A 22,597-nucleotide genomic window follows, 5' to 3' on the forward strand; every position below is an offset into this window, starting at 1 on the left:
GTCATGCGGAAAGGGAGCACCGTCAATGGCATGACACCCATCCAAAGAGCCGCGGAGACCCTCAGCCTCTGGCAGGATGGGCCCTGTTTCTGACAGCCAGCGATCAGGAGTGGGGGAAGCAAAACATCGTCCAGCAAGCCAACGACTTGTGGGTAATGCACAGTCACTGTGCGCACAGTTACAATGTGGTCTTGGAAACCATCCTCAGCCTTTAAAGTAAGAACTTCTTTAGACCTCAGGATGGGCGTCAAGACTCCTGTCGAGCTCTGTGGGAATTGCCTCGGTGCTAGATTCAAAGAAAGCAGGGAATTCTCATTGTGACCATCTGTTAATTTTCACTGTACACGCTCTCTCTCTCTCTCTCTTTTTTTTTTTAACACCTTCCCTGCTACCTGGCGGCGAGTCTTGAATTCCAAAGTCTGAGATTCAGTCGTTTGACTTCCAGCTAAAACGCAAAGATTTCCTAGATGGATAACAAACCCTCTTTAGCTATTGGCACACGAATGCCAATTAACCACAAGTTCGGCTTATTTCTTAGACAGGAGCTAGAAGGCAAATACCTTTTATCGGGGAGAGGAGTGGGGAATTAGCTACTCAGGGCCCCCGGCTCAAGTGCTTTCAGGGTTTGGGCAGGCTGCCTGTAGGGCTAGAGGGAGAGGTAGAGGCTGTGGTATTTTGGAGAATAAGTCCTCCCTAAAGGTATCACATTTAAAACTTTTAAGAACATCGTGCTAGTCAAGTACAACATGCCTGTCTTTTGGCTGAAATGGTCATTGGTCCATCGGGTTACCGCCCGAGATCCAGAGTATGAAGCAGAGGGAGGGAGTTCTGGGCGGTAGCCTGGTGAGATGCTGCGAAGGGGACAGCCTGAGTCGTGAGGGACCTGTGAAGGGACGCACATAGTTGTGTGACAGTTGTGTGCAGGGAATGCTGGCCTGCACCCTCCATGCCTGAGCGTAGCATAACTCACCCCAGCCACCAACTGCCATTTGGATCACCTGTGAGAGTCCCCAGAACAAAGAGGCAGTTCTTGTGAGTCAAACATCCAGGAGACAAACCTTCTAAGAATTTTACAGGGCCACAAAAAGTACAGGATCCTAGAGAGATTCCATAATCTGGAGAGTACTTTTTAGAACTTAGAGTCTGAGTTTAAACATATTAGTGGGTGGAGAGGTGAAAAAATGCTTTCTTCCCTCAGTGGGCCCCTTGATCACCCAGACTCTGCTTCTTGACTAACTTCACATGGAGTGGGTTCTGGGCATGCCACAGAGGGATCTGTCCGCCTGACCCACTGTCCCAGAGAAAGGGCTTAGGGGAAAGTGAAAAAATATTTCCCAAGTAAAGTTAGGGAGTGAAGTACGGTTATCCCAATTGTTGGGACCAGTTCCTGGTTCTGTAGCTAGCGTGGTGCCTGGCACATGGCCTGTAACCAGAAGATTCTTCCTGAGCAACAATATCTGGGCTGCACTGGATCACCTTCTGATAGACAGCCCATTCGTCCAGATGCAGTTCCACTTAGGGTAGGTCTCAGCCTTCCAAAAGCCTGAGCTATGCTTTTAGTAGGTGTCCCTAGGTCCTTTCTGCTCACAGTGTACCTTCAGTATCAATATTTAGAACCTCATTGCTTTCCTGGCTTTTGTGAAGTTGAAAAAAAGCTGATGGAACCCAGATATTTACAGACTGGCCATACTGGGCTTATCACCCGTCACACTCCCAGAAACAAAGTACATGTCAACATATAGAAGAATGATCCGGGGCCAAGTCTTGAGACGGGAAGGATTGTCATGTGTATCCCTCCCATGGCCATCACTTTTTAATTTTGCATCTTGTGACTTCTACCATTACAGATTAATGATCACAACCAGATGGTTTGAAAGCGTGTTAAGGCGGGGTACCTTTCTCTAATGTACTCATCAATGTCATGGTTTAGAACAATGGAGATGGTTTCTTTTTCAGGATGTTCTCACCTCTGGGTTCCTTGACTCTCAGGTTAACGAATGTCCCCAAATGAACACAGGACATATGGCTGTTTTGATGCAGGGATGTTATGATTCACCCTTTAAAAAAAGGACAATTAGGGGCGCCTGTGTGGCTCAGTCGGTTAAGCGTCTGCCTTCGGCTCAGGTCATGATCCCAGGGTCCTGGGATCGAGTCCCGCATCGGGCTCCCTGCTCAGCGGGGAGTCTGCTTCTCCCTCTCCCACTCCCTTTGTACTCTTCCTCTCTGTCTCTCTCTCTAAAATAAACAAATAAAATCTTAAAAAAAAAATAGAAATTAAAAAAAAGGACAAGTAAACTTACTGCATTTTTTGTTTCATTTCCAAATAATGTGTGAAGCACATTTCCTTGGAGAAAAAAGCAGGCATTTTATTTACATACATATTTGGTAATAAAATGACATCTTTTACGTTTTGATGTGTTTGCTTCAGCACAGCCCCGCTGAAATGACCTCCTCAAAATGAACAGGCCAACGGCTTCCATGACGACAAAGAAATCCAGCAAATGACTGTCTCCCAGTGGGTGAACGTGGGAGGCTTCCTCTGCGTTCTGGTGGCACATAGCTAATTGTGCTTGGGACCTTCTAGAACCAAAGCCCTCAGTACTCTCTGTCTCTTTCCTCTTGAGGGAAATGAGCTGAGAGATGGTAACTGTAGGCTGGAAGGAGGTCAAGGACAAAGCCAGGGGAAATGTAAAGGCATGGAGAGTTTGAAGCAAAGGGCGCCTTTGGATACCCCTGACATCACGTGCGGAAAGTGACTGACCTGACCTGTGTCCTTTGTGCACAAGCTCACACACACACACACACACACACACACACACACGCACTCATGCACTAAAGGACTTTGTAGTTCCTTTTACAGGAAGATGAGAAACTGGTTTGAGTGATGTTGCCAACGGACCAGATGCCGCGCACGTGGGCACGGAGGCATAGCCCTACTTTCAGACTATTCATCTCTGCCCCAGGGCGAGGGCCTGACGGTCTAGAATTGGACTTTTCCGAATGAATTTGTATGTGACTGGGGTTGCCACTCCCTGGGGCATTGTCTCTGGTAAAAATGTTGATGTCCCGGAAAAAAAAAACAAACAAACAACTCAATAAAGCGTTTTCTAATTCTCGCTCTAGTTCTTTTTCTTTTTTCATTTTTCTTCTGTGGTATTTTTTTTTTCTTCTTTCAAGAATTTCTTGGGAGACAAATTAAAGGGTTGTGAATCTAGATGACTTAACAATTGTCTCTAATGCCCGGCAAACGTCGCTCTAAAATACATCATTTGTGGGGCGCCTGGGTGCCTCAGTCGTTAGGCGTCTGCCTTCGGCTCAGGTCACGATCCCAGGGTCCTGGGATCGAGCCCCGAGCCCCGAGCCCCGCGTCGGGGCTCCCTGCTCCGCGGGAAGCCTGCTTCTCGCCCTCCCACTATCCCCGCTTGTGTTCCCTCTCTCACGGTGTCTCTCTCTGTCAAATAAATAAATAAAAAATCTTTTAAAAAAATAAGATACATCATTTGTGACGGGGTGTACTGCTGACTTGAAATTGACTGCAGTCCCTGATCACGGCAATGCAAGATACTCCCCTAAATGAGGTCTGCGTGAGTGGTTTTTAACCAGTGTTATTGGGGAACGAAAACAAACAATAAACTGCATTCATTAAACTCAGGCAATTCAGTGAGTTTTGACAGTTTTATGTACCTGTTATATCACCACCATAACTAAGATACAGAACATTTTCATCACCCCGAAGATTCCTTATATACTTCATTCTTGATCCTACCTCCTGGCAACCCCTGATTTGATTTTTAAACACTACAGCTTAGTGTGGATTTTCTCTCCCTGGAATCAGGCAGCAATGGACTCTTCCGGGTCTGGCTGCTCTCAGCCTAAGGGCTCTGAGTGCTATCCACTTTGGTGCAAGCGGCGGTGGTACGTATTGCTAAGTAATGGTCCATGCCATGACAGTGTTATACTTTATCTATTCACAGGTTTTTCCAGTTGCCTTATTGTTTTTTTTTTAATTTTTTTTTATTATGTTCAGTTAGCCAGCATGTAGTACGTCATCAGTTTTTTGAGGTAGTGTTCAACAATCCATTGGTTGCATATGATACCCAGTGCTCATCACAACACGCGCCTTACTGTTTTTATTATCACCTAAGAGTGCTGTCTACTTCAGGGCAGGCAAAAACCCATCTGCATTTCCTCAACAAGAAAGAAATCAAGATGGTTTAATCTAGGAAAAGTATAAAGTGCCCCCATGTGATCCATGCCTTCATCTGATTCTGCCTCAAAGAGATGAGATCCTCAACCTTACACTCAGGTCTCAGTACGATCAAGAGCCTTTGCGTTACTTTTCTCATTGCCCTCTCTCTGCCTGATGCCCCAAACAGCACAGTGCCTTAGCAGTGGCTGATGCTGTTCTGTTGGCAGAGAAAGTGCTGGCTGCCAGTACCTGCTGTCAAATCACTCCCCAGCGTCTGAGGCATGGCTAGCTTCTTGTGGCAGGAAGGTGAAGTCTGGGGTCAGGACCCAAGCGGAAAGGTGGCAGGATGCTTTGAAGAGGTGCCAAACTTTGAGTGTGTTCTCAAGGACTGACCACCTATTTTGAATAGACTGATCCTTGCTCTCACACTCTCTCTAATCAGTTTTCATGACCGACTTGAATGTGCTCATGTTAACTGACTACAGTAATATTAAACAGTTGTTGAATAGGTCAAGTACGTTTCTACCGCTTCAACAGCCCATTTTGCTGGCTTCTGGTCAAAACCCTTCCTTCCTTCCTATTGGAGCCTCCTGTGGGGCCCCATCTATCACAGCACTTAACCAATTTTGCCTTCTAATTGAATGAGTAATTGATATGCTAGTCTCCATTACTAAGGAGAGTTAAGGTTTTTGGCATTCCCCAGAACCTCCAGCACGGGGAAGACGCTATCCTCCATTTAAATAGTTTATTGCTGGAAGGAGCAGACGAATAAAGTCATGAAGGTAGGAAAAGTTGAGGACTGTGGGCCTGGGGTCTGGGGCTGAGTTTGGTGTTGCTAGTAGACCTGTTTCACGGGGCTAAAGTTGGCATGAATGAAGTCAGCATGAAACGTTTGGCCTTTATTCTGTAGCCACGAAGAACCACAGAAATTCTGGATACCACATCAGACAGGCCAAGTCTGCACAAAACATAGTCAAGTGCAGAGAAGAGAGGGGGGCAGCTGGGAGGCTGAAAATTATATGTTGACTTGTCAGTCCAGCCACAGTTGGGCAACACAGGACCCAGGGGATGGTTCAATCCATCCATCCCCCCAAATTATCCTTTTGGCTGCCACTTTTCAGCATAAGATGGCTAATACCATACGGTTCCATTTAGTTATTTCTGAAATCATATTTTGGCTAATGTAACCAAGCCAGACAAATGAGCCTGAACAAAATGAAAATATCTGGAAGACCTGGATTTAGATTATCTTAGGTGGAAACAAACTCATGCTAAATTCTGTCTTCAGATTTTTTTTTCCCCAGGCCTTTTTATTGCTTTTTAAAGTAATGGAGTAGAATTCTAGGGCTTCAATTAAGTTGTATCATATAAACATGTGACTGATGTATGTTAACTGTAAACAGTTGACAAAATAAAAAGGTACTATTGGACTAATGTAATTTAAGACACTGTAAATATTTTCATTTTGCATTACAGTTTTATTTTATGCTATGCAAAACTATTCATTTGTAATATTAATTCTAGGTCCAATTACTAATTGATGACAACACTAGATTGGCTTATATACACAAGCTTGATTACCATCTTTTATCAGTTATTTAAGGAATATTCGGAAAGTACTTTGGGCCCCACCTGGTTTTTCCTGTTAGGACTGATTTGATTACCTAATCCCAACTTGAGTTTTGACCCTGGAGTTGATATTCTTTTTATCATTTTGTTATTCTTATAAAAATGACACAAGTTTGTTATAAAAAATTCAAAAAAATTATAAAAAATTCAAGCCCCTAGTAAAGTACAAAGATTGGCATAAAAATTGCTGTGAGCTCCTTTTCATTTGGCCTAAGTGACTATTACTCCAGCCATCTCTCTCTGGGCACGAACATATATAAATAAGCAGGCATGCAGATGTTTTCATAGGACTAAGGTTGTCATGTACAAGTTATTAATACAGATATTATAAAGGCAAAACCAGAGAATATTATAAAGGCAAAACCAGAGATACTATATTTAATTTTACTTGAATTTGACAAAAAGAAAGCAAAGAGATGGTGATGGTATTGCTGAGCTTCAGAAAAATATTTCTTCCCTAAAGAATATTCTTTAAAGAATATTTTTAAAGGACCCACTACAGTTAAAAAACAAAGATAAGTTACCAGATTTGGAAAAAAAAATGTAACTCTGGGTTTTAATTTTATACTGTTTTAAGTGACTGTTTGTCGTGACAGTAAAGAATTTAGTATCATTAACATCTTAGCCCCTCTCCTTCCCTTCCCAAATTTTGATAAGTATTTTTGTATGTCAAGGTATGTTCTTTTTTTATTCTCTTCTCAAACCCCCAATTTCTAGGGTCGTCTTGCTTTAGTTCTAGGCTTAACTGGATCCATTGCCAGTCTTAGAGTCACGGCTTCAAGATTTCTGAGCTTGTCTGGTTGTTTCATTTCTTGATTGCTTCTATTTTATTAAATAATGTTTTCCAAAGGGGATCAGAAGTAGAGTGATTACATAATCTGTTAATCAAATGGGGACACCTCAGAGAATGCAAGAAGGAGCTATTAACACATGTCAAGACAACAGGTATCATAGGGACTGTTTTAGGCAAAGCAGAACTTAAGATCATCCTAAAGCCAGAGGTGGTGTATTTCATAAGTTCTCTTCAACTCAGCCCTTTTTTGAGTCATTTAAATGGTGCCAAATGGCTCCTTACACAAAGAAGCCTCTATTTGGGGGGAAAAAAAAGTTTGCTCTGACTAAGGTTTCAACAGCTGACTTCTCGGGGCTAATGGGTAGGCTTTACGGAGTCCACCAATTGTTCAAAATCATACCCATAATTCTGTATACATGTGCATTATTCTGGAAAGATGACCATATAACTCATTAGATTTTCAAAGGGGACTATTGCCGCATAAATATTACTAATTTCTACTTCACCACAAATCTCCAAAAGGCTACCTTGCTGGATTATGTTCCCCTAATCTCCTAGAAATGATGTCACACAAATATAATTTCACATTATTATTACTTAGTTTTTGTTGTGGGATTAGTATAAGCAAGGGCCAAATGTAGAGTGTTTCTGATCTTTTGTAAAATTGCTAGTAAAGACTTTGATTTTACTTTTCAGTATCAATTTCGTTAGGATTCGTATGATAACACTTAATGCTTGGAGGATTTTTCCCCTTCAATCAGTTGTTATCCTTCCTTCTATAAGCTCTATTGGGATTGAGCTGTGCTGTTTGCTAGGGTTTCCTTTCAGCCTGAGCTCTCAGGGTGGTCACTGGGAGCTGTTTGAAGCTATTGAAATAGATATCCTAATCTAGGATTACTGGAATTATTTCCATTCTTCTTCTGTCAATACCTCGTTTAATACCAAAACACTCTCCTTTTTGGTCCTTTTTCTGTTTCCATTGCTTAGAGGGTGGTATTACACACCTATTTATTTTTTATTTTATTTTATTTTAATCTTACTTTTACATTAGTTTCAAGTGTACATTACAGTGATTCAACACTTCCATACATCACCTGGTGCTCATCATGACTGGTGCACTCCTTCATTCCCAACACCTATTTCCCCCATCCCCCACCCCCTTCCCCTCTGGTGGCCATCAGTGTGTTCTCTAGGGTTAAGAGTCTGTTTCTTGGCTTGTCTCTCTCTCTCTTTTTTCCCTTGCTCTTTTGTTTTGTTTCTTAAATTCCACTGATGAGCGAAATCATAGGGTATTTGTCTTTCTCTGACTGACTTCACTGAGTATTATAATCTCTAGCTCCATCCATGTCATTGCAAACAGCAAGGTTTCATTCTTTTTGATGGCTGAATAATATTCCATTGTATATATATATATATGTATATATATATATATATACCACATCTTTATCCATTTATTTATTGATGGGCATCTGGGCTTCTTCCATAGTTTGGCTTTTGTAGATGATGCTGCTGTAAACATCGGGGTGCATGTGTCCCATTGAATTAGTGTTTTTGTATCCATTGGGTAAATACCCAGTAGCGTGATTCCTGGGTCATAGACTAGTTCTACTTTTAACTTTTTTGAGGGACCTCCATACTGTTTTCCAGAGTGGCTGCACCAGCTTGCATTCCCACCAACAGTGTACGAGGGTTCCCCTTCCTCCGCATCCTCGCCAACGCTGGTTGTGACTGCCACTTTTTTTAAACTGTAATAGTGAGTAGGTAGATGGCCGGTCACCCACAGTGACCCGGAGAAAAGCTGTTAAGTGTCCACTTTCCTTTGTCATGCACAATCCTGGCCCAAAAGATTAAACATGAAGCATTCCCAGCAGAGAAAAGACATTAGCATAAAGGAGGGAAAAAAATGCTGCGTGGAAAATAAAATGATAATGCCAAAGGTGGCCAGCAAAATGATTGGAAACATATGAAAGTTAGTGGATTCAAGTTAAAAGAAATACACACGTCTGAAAGCTTTCCCTGAAGGGCTCAACGCCCTCTGTCCATTTCCAGCCTCGGTAGACTTTCCCAGGAAATCAGGAAGCAAAAGCAAATTTGTGATGAGTCCTAATAAACTTGCATGGGGGTGGGGCTTTAGCTGCTCCCCCCTCCCACCCCCATAAAACAGTTCACACCTGAAAGAGCTCTTCTGTAGATTCAGGGATTAACTTCTTTTAAAAAATCTTTTATCTAGATGTTAAAAAATTAACGCCTCACCCCAAGAATATCTGAAATGTTGACAGGAAAACTGTTGATCTAACCGTTTGCTCTGTCGGAACTTTAGACTTATCGGCTTCCTCTTTGCCTTCCTTTGATTACGGTTTCCTGGAATCCGTGGCCCTGGCAAGGCCCCGGGTAGACAGTCCCCACGCCGCGCTGGGCAAAGCCTCAGTGCGCCTGCCTTGCTCGGCTGGGCTGTGCCCTTTCATAGCAGAGCCTCCTGCCCTTTTCTTTCCTGGGGCGCTGACCCCCTCTACCTCTGTTCCCTCTCCACCTTCCCCACAGCGCCCCCATCCTGCTCAAAACACCAGAGAAAGAGGCTGAAGAGCAAACCCACGGCAGGGACCAGGGGATGGAGATCGTTTAGTTCTCTTTGCAAGTTTCAGACTGACAATCGTGAAATGAATGAAAAATAAAAGAGGTTATCTTATCTCCATTCAGCCCCACAGGGGATGCATTTTTCTCTACAGCTGTGTTCTGGGTTGCTTGCACTTCCCTCGAGCAGGCTTAGGAGTGAAATGTTTAAAACCTAAGAATATGGAGTGTGTTGCAGGTTCAACTGCAGTTCAACCACAAATAGAGAGCATGGACCAAGCTTTGGAAAATATAATATAGAACATCTTAGCCTTTTTATGGTATTAATTTTCTCCCACATCCCCTTAAGTTATTTTGTGCATGTCTTCTGGCCTCTGGGTCTGCCTGTTTTCTTCTAATTTTTCCTTCCAAAGGAAACCTTCTGACAATGTGACATGAATGTCCCCATTAATGACCCGTGCCATTTATTTTGCTTATATGCTTGGTTAAATACTGGAATCGGCTCATGCTTTCCATATGGAATATTAATATTCATTATTCTCAAAGTAAAAAGACAAGCTTCTCATGTTAAACTAAAAAAGCCTGTATTTAATTAATCCTCAAGTAAATGAACATGTAAAAAATAGTAACTGTTGAGTATTTTGAAAATCACTGCTTCTGCTTTAGCCTTTCTCTTAGGTCTCGAATTCGCCAAATATTTTTAAAGTCACTTTTCAGGCATTAGATCCTCTTACGTGGCTAATAAAAGAGAAGTCTAAAAACAATTTAGGCATTTTTTGAGAAATGTAGTTTATTGGCATGGTTCAGCATAGAATAATAGAAGAAAAATATTCTACTTCAAATAATGTGCTTTTAAAAAAAATGATTCTTTTGGGGCGCCTGGGTGGCTCAGTCAGTTAAGCATCCGACTCTTGGTTTTGTCTCAGGTTATGATCTCAGGGTCGTGGAATCGAGCCCCAGATCGGGCTCTGCACTGAGCTCAGAGTCCGCTTGAGATTCTCTCTGCCTCTGCCCCTCCCTCCACTCTCTTTCTCTCTAATTAATTAATTAATTAAGATATTTTAAAAATTATTCTTTTTTTTAAATTATTGAAGTATAGTCAACATACAATATAATACAATGCTATATTACTTTCAGGTGTACAGCATAGTGATCTGACAGTTCTGTAAATTCCCAGTGCTTACCCCAGACAAGTGTCATTACCATCCGCCACAATACAACGTTACTACAATATTACTGACCATATTCCCTATCTGTACTTCTCATTTCTGTGACTTACTTATTTTATAACTGGAAGTTGGTACCTCCGAATCCCCTTTACCTTATCTCATCCGTCCCCCATCTACCTCCCCTCTAGCAAATAATGTGTATTTTTTAAAAAGTGGATCATCTCGGGAGTAACTCCATTTTCCATTTTGCTTGCTGTGTATTAGTGACTTCACTCATCTAGAATCTGTCGTTCCTGCTCGGGTATGCAGAAACCAGAAACGTGCTTCCTTCTTGTTTTGATTTTGCTCTCTCTTTGCACTGCAGGTGTAACCCCCATGAGCCTTAGTGAAAAGCTGGCTGACTCTCAAACCTGCACACATTTTACCGTGTCTTATATCCCCAAAGGAAACCACACCACCAACTTAATTTGTTTCTGCTTTCACGCCACCCAGTGCTACTTACAAACATTGGCAAAGGTCTTTTCATTCCACTAAGTTTCTTGCAGCTCATCCTCACTGGGTCTTCCCATTATCCGGTGAGTATTCTTCCCTAATTGAATGACTGTCACATTCTCTGCGGTACCAAGAGAATCCCAGTTTGTTTTTGCAAACACCTCAGTAATTTTTGCTATTTTATTTCCCAGAATCCAAATCTCTTCATTCTCTGAAGATGGTTTGCCTCATAGTTAGAAGACTGAATTCATCCTGTAGGAGCTCCTTCTTGTGCCTCACTTCTTGATGACCCATCCCTCTTTCATCTTTTCTCCTTGTCCTCAGAGGCTAACATGTCTAATTACATCCGGGGATCTCATCTCCTCCTGCCTCCTCAGAGACCTTGCTCCCATACTTAGCCCTCTGCTCTCAGTGCTAACTGTCTCTTTCTGCCTAAGATTGTTCTACCCCTAAAACAACAACCAAACAGATCTCTTTATTTTTTTAAGATTTATTTATTTATTTTAGAGAGAGAGAGAGAGAGTGGGGGTAGGGGAGAGGGGCAGGGAGAGAGAAAGAATCTCAAGCAGACCCTAGTTAAGTGCAGAGCCCAACGTGGGGCTCCATCTCATGACCCTAAGATCGGGGCCTGAGCAGAAACCAGGAGTCAGAGGCTTAACTGACTGCGCCATCCAGGCGCCCCCAAAACAGATCTTTCTTCAGCTCTACCTCTGTCTCAAATTTCCTTTCTGCGAACTTTTTGAAGTTGTATTTCTGTTTTCCTTGACTTAATCCTTAACTTTTAACAGTTAAGTTTTTACCCATATCCCTCTGTCAGAGCTCAACTCTCAAAAGTCACTGGTATATAATCTGTCAGCAACCAAATCTAGCGACTTTCCTCAACCCCCCATTATTCCCTGTGGCATTGGACAGAAGTGATGCCGCCTTCCCGGAAACCGGAAGTGTTTCCTGAATTCTGAACGGAGTCTTTTGTCTCCACGCCCTGTTTCTTTAATTGAGAACTTGAACCTTTGTCTTTTCAGGCTGTGATTTCCTTTGCCCAATCTCTTCACTGTAGATTTCCCTCAGGACTTTCCCTCCATACATACTCTATATTCTACTTTTCTGGAATTTTCACGGTTTTAAACATCATCTCTGTGTGCAAAGCTCTGAAACCCATTAATTCCAAAGGACAGGCCTCTATTTGCTATTTTGGCTGGACTTACACTTGAATTCTACTAGGATATCAAACGCAACACGTCCAGAACAGAATCCACTTTTTTCTCCTTCCCTAACCTGCCTTTCCGGGTTTCCTCTTTCCCGCAAGTGACATCACCACTGATGTTCTCTTGGATCCATGATTTCCCTACCCCAGAGCCAGGGATGCTCAAGCTCTCATTGATGTGCTGCCAACACAGCCCTTGGAGATACATTATTGCCAGACTAGTTTTCTATAAGTGCAATTATAGGTTATTCCCCTGCTTAATAGCTTCCTATCACTTACAAAACAAAATCCAGATCTTAACATGGCATTCATGGTTGTTCATAGCACGGCTGCAGCCAAACTATCTGATTATAGTTCTCAAGGCTACACTTATCACTGGGCAACTATTTGTTATTATTAATATAAATATTTTATATTAGTTGCTCTTCTCTCCACTCACTTTTAGGTTCCTGTCCCTGAGGCTTCGCTCATGCTGTTCCCCATCTCCAAAACCTTCTGTGATCCAAACTCTACCCATTCTTCAAATGCTACTTCCTTCAGGCTTCCCTGGTCTTCACAACTGGAAGAAACATTTCCAACCTTTGCATTTCATTTATGTGTTACCACTAATAGAGCCATACCCATTTTCTTTTGCTTAGTGTTTACATGAAACTTCTTCCCCATCCTTCTGCTTGTAAACTGTTTGTGCCTTTATTCATAAAATGTGTTTCTTGTAACCAACATATAGTTGGGGTTTTTCATCTAGAGATTTTTTATTTTATCTAGTCTGTCAATCCAGACCTTTCAATTATGTTCTTTAGTCCATTTATATTTGCTGTAATTATTGATCTGTTTGAGTGTAAGTCTATCACCTTGGTGTTTTAATTCTATTCCTCTTGCCCTTTTTTGTTTGTTTGTTGTTTTGTTGGTTCCTTCTTTCCTATCTTTCTTCGGCAAGTGGTTAATTTACCTTTTTTTTTTTTCATTCTACGTCCCATGTTGAATTTTTAGTTCTGCCTCTTTGCATGTATTTGTGGTTTGTGATTACTGTAGACATTAAAATTTGCACCTTTAATATATCACATTCTCTGTTTAAAAAAATCAGTTTAAGAAAAATCTAAGAATTCTATGACAATTTATTTCCAATGTTTAGTCCTTGCTTTAGGTAAGTTTAGTCCTGGGGTTTAAACTCCCCAATGGTAAGCTACCCCTGCCTTGTACTTCATATAAAGCCTGGGAGCTACAAGGCTTTTCCCTGTTCTCCTGCCGCACCCTTAGGCTGCTGTGGACCCTTCCTGCATGCAACACGGAGGGAGTCCCTCCTACTGCCCCCTCCCTCCTTAGTTCCTACCCCTCCATCAGCAGTCGATTGTTCTTATCTCGAACCCAGAGCAAGGCCTAGTTCTCCAGCCTCAGATTTAGGCAGGACCTGCATTCCTGAATTGGTGAGAGTTTCTCTCCGCATTGTTAGACTGCCCCACCCCTTACTGTTACTGGGTGTAAGACGGGGTGTGGGAGGGCTTATATAGATAGTTACTGCATGCATGCCTGCATTTCAGTAGGGTTCACACTCAGCTGTCCTGCCTTCTCTCTGTGGGAGACACCTGCTGTCTCATATTCACATAAGGTTGCAGCCTGGGAGATTCTCTTGGTTGTGCTGATCCACTCTCAAACTCAGGCAGTCCTTCTAGTTCATTAATTTACCTTGCAACTTTGATTCTCCAATAGACTAAAAACTTACGGTTCCGTAAGCTCTCTGATTTGTTCTTATTGCTTAGGTGGGAGCAAAGTTTCGTGTCACTTTCTATACCCTGGAGAGAAGCAGAAACTCCCTATTCCATTTTAACCTTCAGTCTTCCTTAGATTTAGTTCTCCCAGAAACAAGTGCTAAGAAAAGAATTTGAGTTCAAGTAGTTTATTGGGGTGGTGATCCCAGGACCCCCAGTAAAGTTGTGGGAGGAGCGACAGGGAAGAGAAGGAAGTCTATAGAGTGTGTGAATGAGCAGCTGAGGTGAAATCCCACCGGGGGCTCTTGGAACACTGCATGGAAAAAGCCTTGGTGAAGTGGCCATTATCGACCAACTCCCACTTGTGGTTGATTAGCCGCCCTGCCTGTGGGGGGAGCCTGCTCCAGGTCAGAAAAGGCTTAGAATCACAGGAAGTTGTTAAGGTGAGGGAATGTGGGACGCTCGCTACACAGTGTCCCTTCTAGACTCTCCAGTGACACTTAATGACTTGACTTCTCAGGAATATTGGCTTACTAGAGCCTGATGTTACTGAAAAGATGATTCATACCTGATTTATTTCCGTAGTCTCCCAGCGTGGAGAATGGCCAGAAGATAGGTAATCAAAAATCATTAAATGAGAAAACACATTTTATAAAGTACCAATTTGTAGAATTCTGGTCAGCTCTTCTTTATCTCCTATCGTCCTCCCAAACCCACACCCGCACCCCCACCCCAATCACTCAGATGACATGGTTTGTTCTCTTAGTTGTCAAAAAAATTTCCGTTTACCTGACTGGCTGGAATTTTTAAAAAATGTGATTGTCCAGTTAATGTGAATGTATTATAATTTAAAGTGTAATTTCTACGCCTGCACTTTATCTAACAGATATTTTATATTACTTGTAGCCAACAATGATAAGGCGTCCACCAACAGTTATCTGCTACATTTGTGGTCGTGAATATGGAACAAAATCTATTGCCATCCATGAACCACAATGTCTGAAAAAGTGGCATAATGAAAACAACTTGTTACCTAAAGAGTTAAGGAGATCAGAACCTAAAAAACCAGAAGTCAGGACCATTACAGGTAAGTTCTGGGAAACAAAAACAAAAACAAAAAAACACTTGAGTCTGTAAAGGGAGACTTTTCTCTCTGAACTTATTAAGAGGAGAGGTATTCCTTCTTATTTATTCAAATAACTGCAATCAGCAACATTTACTGTCTTGACTATAACCAAATAGGAAAAACAGTTCTAGAAGGCCTGACCAAAGGGCCTCAGATGCTAAGACGCAAAGACACTATTGTCAAAACTGTGCAAGGAGAGAGACCCACTGGCATTCCCTGTATTTCCCAAAAGTTACTTTCGTATATTATCAAACTTATACTTAAAAAACATGAAGCTTAAAAAATCTTGGCGGGCACCTGGAGACATGTTTTCAAATATGAATGTTTCTTAGTGTTCACAGAGCAGGCTACCGGCCTCACAGTTTTCAGGGTCCACCAGCCAGGGTGCCAAACTGAATAAATTAGTCCACGTATGACAAAAGGGAGGGTGGGGGCCACAGGAGTGGGAGAATACCGACTCTTTCTAAAGGAGGCCACGGCTACCTGCTTCCTGCTGTTACCATTAAGAAATGTAGCCCAGTGTGGGCATGTTTTTCGAAAACACAGAAGAAACTGTAAATCCAGAAATCGATAGGCAATGCCCAGATCTTTCAAATTTTGCAATTAATGCTTTGTAAAGCACCGCACAAGCCAAATGAAACCCCATTGACTGCCGTGTGTGGCCTACTAACGGAGCGTTTGTTTGCTCATTTGGGGCGAGAACAAAGTAGTTCAGAGAATGTTTGCCAGGCCAACTCAGACTTGTGAATCTTATTTCTACCATCATCACTTTCTCAGTGGATCGCCTCAAAGGAAAATCATTCTTGGTTTTAAGAAAAGTATCATTCAATTCAGTAATCCTCCTTCTGTAACTGTAGATTTGCATAACTGGAGGGTACCTCTAAGTCATTTAGTATTGATCAGTCCAGAGCACTCTTGTCAGAAATGTGACCCGGGAGAGTTCTCTAACAACCCACAGAGTGGAATCTAGGTTGTCATGATGAAGTTCTAGAGGCTGCTAGAACCCAACTATTCACAGTCCTTGCCAAGAGTAGGAGGACTCATCGTTCAGGTGGGAAAAGGGCTCAAGATGAACACATGCATCCATTGAAATTAGAGCATTTGCCCACAAAGACCTTGTTTGCCTCACTGAAACTCTCTCCTAGCAATTCTCTGTGGTGTCAAAAATCTGTTTTCTTGGGCACCTGGGTGGCTTAGATGGTTAAGCATCTGCCTTCGGCTCAGGTCATGATCCCAGGGTCCTGGGATCGAGGTCCTTATCAGGCTCTCTGCTCAGCGGGGAGCCTGCTTCTCTCTCTGCCTCTCTCTCTCTCTCTCTCTCTCTCTGTCTCTTATGAATAATTAAATAAAATCTTAAAAAAAAATCTGTTTTCTTCACTTCTGACTTTATCACCTTCTGTGCCTGAGCATAATGATCACAAGTCTCGAAAAGGAGAGAGAAATGACGAACTTGAAGGCCCTGGGGGTGTTCATTAGTCTCTTACTGGCCACAGGTGGAAATGGTAGGCCCTATCACTGTACTTCCCTGCAGTTTTCCTCTGGGCGCCACGCTGTTTTTGTTTCTGAAGGCGTCATTCATCTCGAGGCAGAGAGAATTCCCATTCTGATTTCCACCCCCACGGCCTTACTATGGTCATGGAATCCAAAGAACCCTTCCTCCAGATCCAAAGTCAATGTCCTGCTCAAAAACTTTTAGCGATGTGATGAATCATCCCCAGTGAGACTCAAAGAATACTCTGGAATTTTTGAATACATATTACATTGTATGAGTGAGGAGAAAGTCCACGCCATTCCTTTTTCAATAGTTTTCAAAGCTTTCAAAGTATACATTCGTGTGGAAAGTGATACTGGTTTGTCCAAAGGAGAAAAATGAGGTTGTGCTGGGGTTCAATTTCCCGTGGAGTAAAATAAAGAACATGAGGAGTAGCAGGTTGGGAATCTAAAGTTTGCTATGCTTGTGTGAACCATTAGGAAGAAGTCACAGGAGATTTGCTTGGGCTTTAATGAAGAAATATTTGCTGTGAAAATGATAAAAAGAAAAGAATGCAATCTATGTTTGAGTGCCTGGCTACACTTAAGGGGACCTATTTGGGGTGATTCGAAGACACAGTCAATTTAATGTACTAAAGCCATTCTATTTAAATAAGGTTTATTAAAGCTAAATCCCACACTGTTTTTCTAAAATAAAGCCATATGCCTTTTTTCCTATGGTCTGCCAATGAAGATTATACATTTCTCAGATGTCTTGGTTGTTTTCTTAAGGACACTTCTTTTTGTCAGATCAACTATTCTGTTTGCATTCTTTGCTCTAATTATTTAAAGAATCTCCAAGTTTATGGCCTTGAAGAGATGATACATTTTTAGGATATCATTCATCCTAAATTCACCCTCAACTGTCAGTTTTGGCTTTTCAGAACATTCCACTGAAGGATTACAGAAGAGGAAAATACAAATGCATGTTCTTTTCCCTTTGTAAGTTTATATTTAGAGTCAATTGAAAGAAGGCCAAAAGTTGTATTTGCAAGATAATAATGTGTAAGCAAAGATGTTAATAATTAGTGAAGAATGCATATCATAACACATAAAACAATGTCTTCCCCTTTTTAAAATACAAGGAGCGAAAAGTCTCTGGTTCATAGCTAACTTTTTATTCAACCCTTGCAAGAGGGAGTGGCACTTTTTTTTTTTTTGGCAAAAGTAGTATGATTTGTTTAAAAGCCTCAGTCAACAGGTATTTCCTGAAAATATTTTCCATAAAAAGTAGAGTATGGTTCTCCAGAATAAAAACTGATCCATTTTACCATTTTTCTTTTTCTTTTCTTTCCTTTTTGTTCCTCTTTCTTTTTTTTTTTTTTTTTTAACTTTTCAGCCAAAGGCTTCTATGATCTCGATGCCTTAAATGAAGCTGCTTGGACCAGCGCCCTGAGCCAGCTGGTTCCCTGTAATATTTGTGGGCGTACCTTCCTGCCAGACAGACTGATTGTTCACCAACGATCCTGTAAACCAAAAGCCGCCAAGTAAAGCCCTCTCCCAGCACAAGTGTCACAGGACTAAGATCCTTTTGAGCGAGATTGGGGTAATGGAGGGAAGGAGGAAGAGGGGGTAAGGAGAGGAAACAAGAAACCCTGGAAACCGCTCCAGGTTGTCTAGCGCGGGAAGCCAGCTCAGGGGTCCGCTGGCACGAGCCTGGCCATGACCGTGACGTGGTAGGCCGACGCTCTGCCTCCCCCGCAACCCCCCCCCCCCCACCCCCGAACAGCTGTGCGCATGTGCGCAGACACACGGGTAGGGGGCGGAGCGTCACACTCCGTCGGGCAGAATTACAAGTGGGTTGCACCTCCTCAGGGCTGGCATTTTTGTCCCCAGGAAATTTCAGAGCCAACTGTTGCTGTTTTTCTTCCTTTCTCTTTTCCTGAGCAAGATTTTTGGAATTTCACAATTAGGCCTATTATTATTATGGGAACAAGAGGGTTCAGGTGGCAATTTCAGGCAACTCCTTAGTCTCAAGAAAAACCGGATCCCTCCCCATCCCTGTGCTCTCTGAAATAACGTGCCACCCAGGGAAACGCTTTTGACTGAGCTATTGATTGGAAATCTTCTTTTCTCTACAAAATTATTGCACAGCAAAGACTTTCAAAAAAGAGATAAGGAGTTAAAGTGCTAGAACTGTGCCTAACTCCTACTCCCTTACCAAGAGTGGGAAATTCTACAGAGAAATTTCAGAACTGGTGCCAGCCTCATATGTCAGAAGAGTTCTACAGTGCGATTCATCACATGGGTGGAGGTTAGCTCTTTCCTTCTATAGGAGAAGTCCAGAGAGTTCTCCAGGGTCTCCGAGGGGCTGATAGGTGTTTTATTGTTGAGATCTAAAAGCCTGCCAGGAAGTCCTGTGCCTCCCCACCCATTGCCCAGGCAATGGCTTGTGAAACTGCCCTGTATTTTAGACCTTGAATGTGCATTCATAGAGGCGAGGCTCTCCTGGGAGGAGGCCAGGGTCAGGGAGGGGCTCTGCCCAGGAAATTCTGCTCCCCCGGACAGTGCTGCTTTGCCCAGACTCCCGGCAGTTTTGCTTGGGATCTTTGTTCATTTTATGGCTGAAGTTCAGAGCCATCCTGGATCCACTGGGTTGCTGCAGACCTTGAATTCATGACCTAACAGCACAGTCAGCTCCAAATTATACAAGCAGATGTGTTGGACCTAATATTTTAGTCCCACATCACTGTATTATGAGAGGCTAGTTAAGATAGTTGCACTAATCATCGTTGTTGGTTTTTTTGTCTGTTCCAAAGGAAGAAGAGATTAACTTTAAAATAGTCTTTAGCTACCCTCAAAGAACATTATCCCCTTGAGAAAGACATAACATCTCATACCGTTGATGGTTTAGTTTTTTCATTTCGCTAGCAAAGATGACAACATCTAATACCCAAGTTAGAGTAATGGGTCAGACTGTGCTTAGAGCTCTCTAGACTGCCGTGTGTATAAATCTCCCATCAGCCACAAGGAGAGGTTATCTTTATTTTACATCTGAAGAGACTGATATTTAAATAGGTAACAAGCTAACTCGAGGTCACACTGAGCTTGAGTCGAGGGACGGACTAGGGAAGCAAACTCGTGACTCGGAATCCCAAACCACCACTCGTACCCAGTGCTATCTGTATGCTACAAACAGATCTCATCTCATCATGAACTCAATGAACTATGCAAACAAAAGATCTGCCAAATGTGATTTTTTTTTTTTTTTTTTTTTTTTTATCCAGTGTTTATAACCAAGGCAAATGGGAATCTTAGTATGCTTCTAGTTTGCCTGCCGGTCAGGGTTTCTCTTACACTGAGGAGGTGAAAACCCAAGTTTGAACGGCGCTGTCTTTCAAAAGCCACTCTGCCTTCTGCTGATACTCAGCAGTCCAGCGAGGAAACACAGCAAAAATGCCGGCCTCCACTTTGAAATGGGTTGCCACTTGGGGTCCTAACAAGACATTCTGATACCCGTTCCTTGCAAAGCGTGACCCAAAAAATCCAAACCAACTACTCTGTAGACATTATTAGGTCTGTGAGTTCTGGAAGTGGGCAACGACTGGCTCTTGCAGGAATTGTCACTTCCACAGGGAGTCATGAGTCGCCTGGACATGCACCTGGACACAGGGGGAGACTCCCCCCGCCAACAGTTCCCCCTCAGCTGGCCTGCAAGTGTTCCGTGGAATTACACCCAGAGCAAGCTCAGGAGGGACGACCTCAGTCTAAGAGTTCCTGTCTCTTAGCAAAGACAAGTCGTCAGAACCTCCACATGGGCAGGAGGGAGCTCCACGGTTCTCTGCCAACGGCCCTCCTTCCAATTAACTCACTTCTGTGCCGGTATTTGTACCGCAAAAAGAAAATAATTTCTTGAACAGTAGTTGGAACCTCCGTGAGCTGTGAATTCGAACCTTGCTGTGGTCCCCGTAGATAATCTCCTGGATGATGAGGAGCAGACACTAGATGAAGGTACTCCTAGGTTTCCATTTCCACTCCCAGCTGGGCAGTTATTGGTCTGGGGTGCGTGATTTTTAGAGGCATGGGCAACGCCGCTCCGCCCTCACTGCTCTGTTAACTGGTGCTGCAAACTTCCATTAGATTCTCCTCTAGGAGAGGAGGGGGGTGGAGGGGTGGGGCAGTAAGGAGAGCACATGATGTGATAAGCACTGGGTGTGGGATGCAACTGATGAGTCACTAAACTCTACCTCTAAAATGAATAATACACTCTATGTTAATTAATGGAATTGAAAGAAAGAAAGAAGAAAGAAGAAAGAAAGAAAGAAAGAAAGAAAGAAAGAAAGAAAGAAAGAAAGAAAGAAAGAAAGAGAAAGAAAGAAAGAAAAGAAAGAAAGAAAGAAAAAGAAAGAAAAATAAAAGTTTAGGAATTGCAAAAAAAAAAAAAATCCCCTCTAGTTAAGTCTACGGGAAAGGTTCCAGGATTTCTGGATGCTCATTTGCACATTCAATTCACATCACAGTTGCAGGGGATGTCCTATCAGCAGGGAACACGGGGGACCAAACAAGCATATCCTAGCAGGGGTGTGGAGGGGACGAATCTCCCGCTGTGAGTCCGCCTGGAAATCCCGTTAAGAGCTCCATTACGGGGACTCTTCGGGCGGCCTCCTCTGAGTATTTTCTGACAGACAAGTATTTCCAACTGGGGTCTCTGGGCTGGCTCCCAGATGACACTGCTTGGGCCTGAGGAATCCTGACCTGAGACTCTTCGTGGAAAAAGAAGCAAGCTGCTATGGCTAAGGGCAGGCGGACTCATTTGTGGAGCAGGGGAGAGAGAGAGAGAGCAGATATCCAGTGCCTTCTACCTACTGAAAACAGCCCTGGGTCTTTCTGTATTTGTCTCCTTCTGACATTAGTAGCATTTCTTCTTCACACTCCGGCCTGAACCAGCCTGTGTGGCTTTAATCCTGTATCAAGTCAGGGCTGGAAGTTCAGCGCCTTTCCTTCCCCCATCCTGAAGTGATGGTCCACCTTCCTTTATCATTTATTACTTTCCTGGTGACCCACCATCCAGCCCACATGAAATGGTGCTCCTGTCTGGCTCATGCTGCCCAATCTCTGTGAGCACTGTGATCAGAGATGAGACGTGAGGTTTTCCTGCATTTGAAGGAAACAGACTCCTTGGGGAAGGAGTCAGGTTTCCAGTGGGGGCCAAACCGGGAGGTGTAGAGAGAATATATACCAGGAAAAACACTTATCGTAAGATGATACACCTTAGTTCTGCTTACGTTTTTTTAATAAAAATATTTAAATAAACACAACTCATAGAAAAAGTATAGTGAAGTCTCATGTTCTCTACACCCAGGTAAACTCTCTTCTTGACATCCCACTGGGGTCGAACTGGAATGGTTTAAATTTTAGCTCCTAATTTTTGGGGCAAAAGAGGAAAATGGAATGGCAGAGATTGCTGTTGAGAGCATAGGATTCCACGGTACGTCTGATAACGCCCTTCAGCTATATTTATGGGAACATGAGATCAAGCCAGCAACGGATATCAGCTTCAACTTCAGATGTGATTAAAAAAAAAAAAAAAAGTGAAACCTGACCTAGGCATTATGGAGCCAGGTCCTATCACTGAAACACATTGATCACTTACAGGCCAAGGGTTTTAAGGTGACTCTTAGTTGAGAGTGTGCTAGGCAAAACAACAGCCCCCCAACATTGTGGATGCCCAGTCCCCAAACCTTCTGAAAATGTTACCTTACAGGGGACAAGAGACTTCGAAGATGGGATTAAGGTTGTAGAACTTGAGGGGGGGGAGATGATCTCACATTATCTGGGGGAGCCCCAATCTGAACTGCATGAGTCCTGAAAAGTGGAATAAGAAGGGAAAGGGGGGTAGTCAGAGAGACGGCAGCATAAGAAGGATCTATCACCCTGTTGCCAGCGGAGATGTAGGCAACTCTGTGTAAGGACCAGAGAGATGCCTGCAGGGGCTAAGCGTGGCCCCAACTGACAGCCAGCAAGGAAACTGGAACCTCCGTCCTCTAACCACACGTGCCTGGACTTTGCCACTGACCTCAATGAGCAGGGAAACGGATTCTCCCCTGGAGCCTCCAGGAAGAAACGCCGCCCTGCCCACCATTCATTTTTATCTGGTGAATCCAGGGTTGAACTCCTGACCTACAGAGCTGTAAGAAAATAAATGTGCATTGCTCAAGCCAGTAAGTTTTCAGTGATTTATTTTGGCA

The 22,597-nt window shown here is 42.9% G+C and overlaps 1 protein-coding gene across 4 annotated transcripts in view; it reads left to right on the forward strand.

Annotated features, from left to right (window-relative positions):
- The window catches only part of ZNF475 (zinc finger protein 475), a 54,045-nt gene extending 36,127 nt beyond the window's left edge, over window positions 1-17,918 (forward strand). For 2 of the 4 annotated variants that reach the window (XM_025860919.2, XM_073878571.1), the window contains 2 exons: window positions 14,660-14,840; window positions 17,749-17,918. In XM_025860919.2, the coding sequence (XP_025716704.1) occupies window positions 14,660-14,840; window positions 17,749-17,900 (333 nt within the window). In that variant the 3' untranslated portion in view covers window positions 17,901-17,918. Of the gene's footprint in view, window positions 1-14; window positions 217-14,659; window positions 14,841-17,748 lie in introns of those variants that run through there. The other 2 variants (XM_073878570.1, XM_073878568.1) reach the window with 2 other exon arrangements.
- Window positions 17,919-22,597: the final 4,679 nt, after the last annotated feature.

This window comes from Callorhinus ursinus, unplaced genomic scaffold (genome assembly GCF_003265705.2).
Source record: "Callorhinus ursinus isolate GAN/ISIS: 27379988/994484 unplaced genomic scaffold, GSC_fseal_2.0 scaffold30, whole genome shotgun sequence".
Taxonomy (NCBI): Eukaryota; Metazoa; Chordata; class Mammalia; order Carnivora; family Otariidae; genus Callorhinus; species Callorhinus ursinus.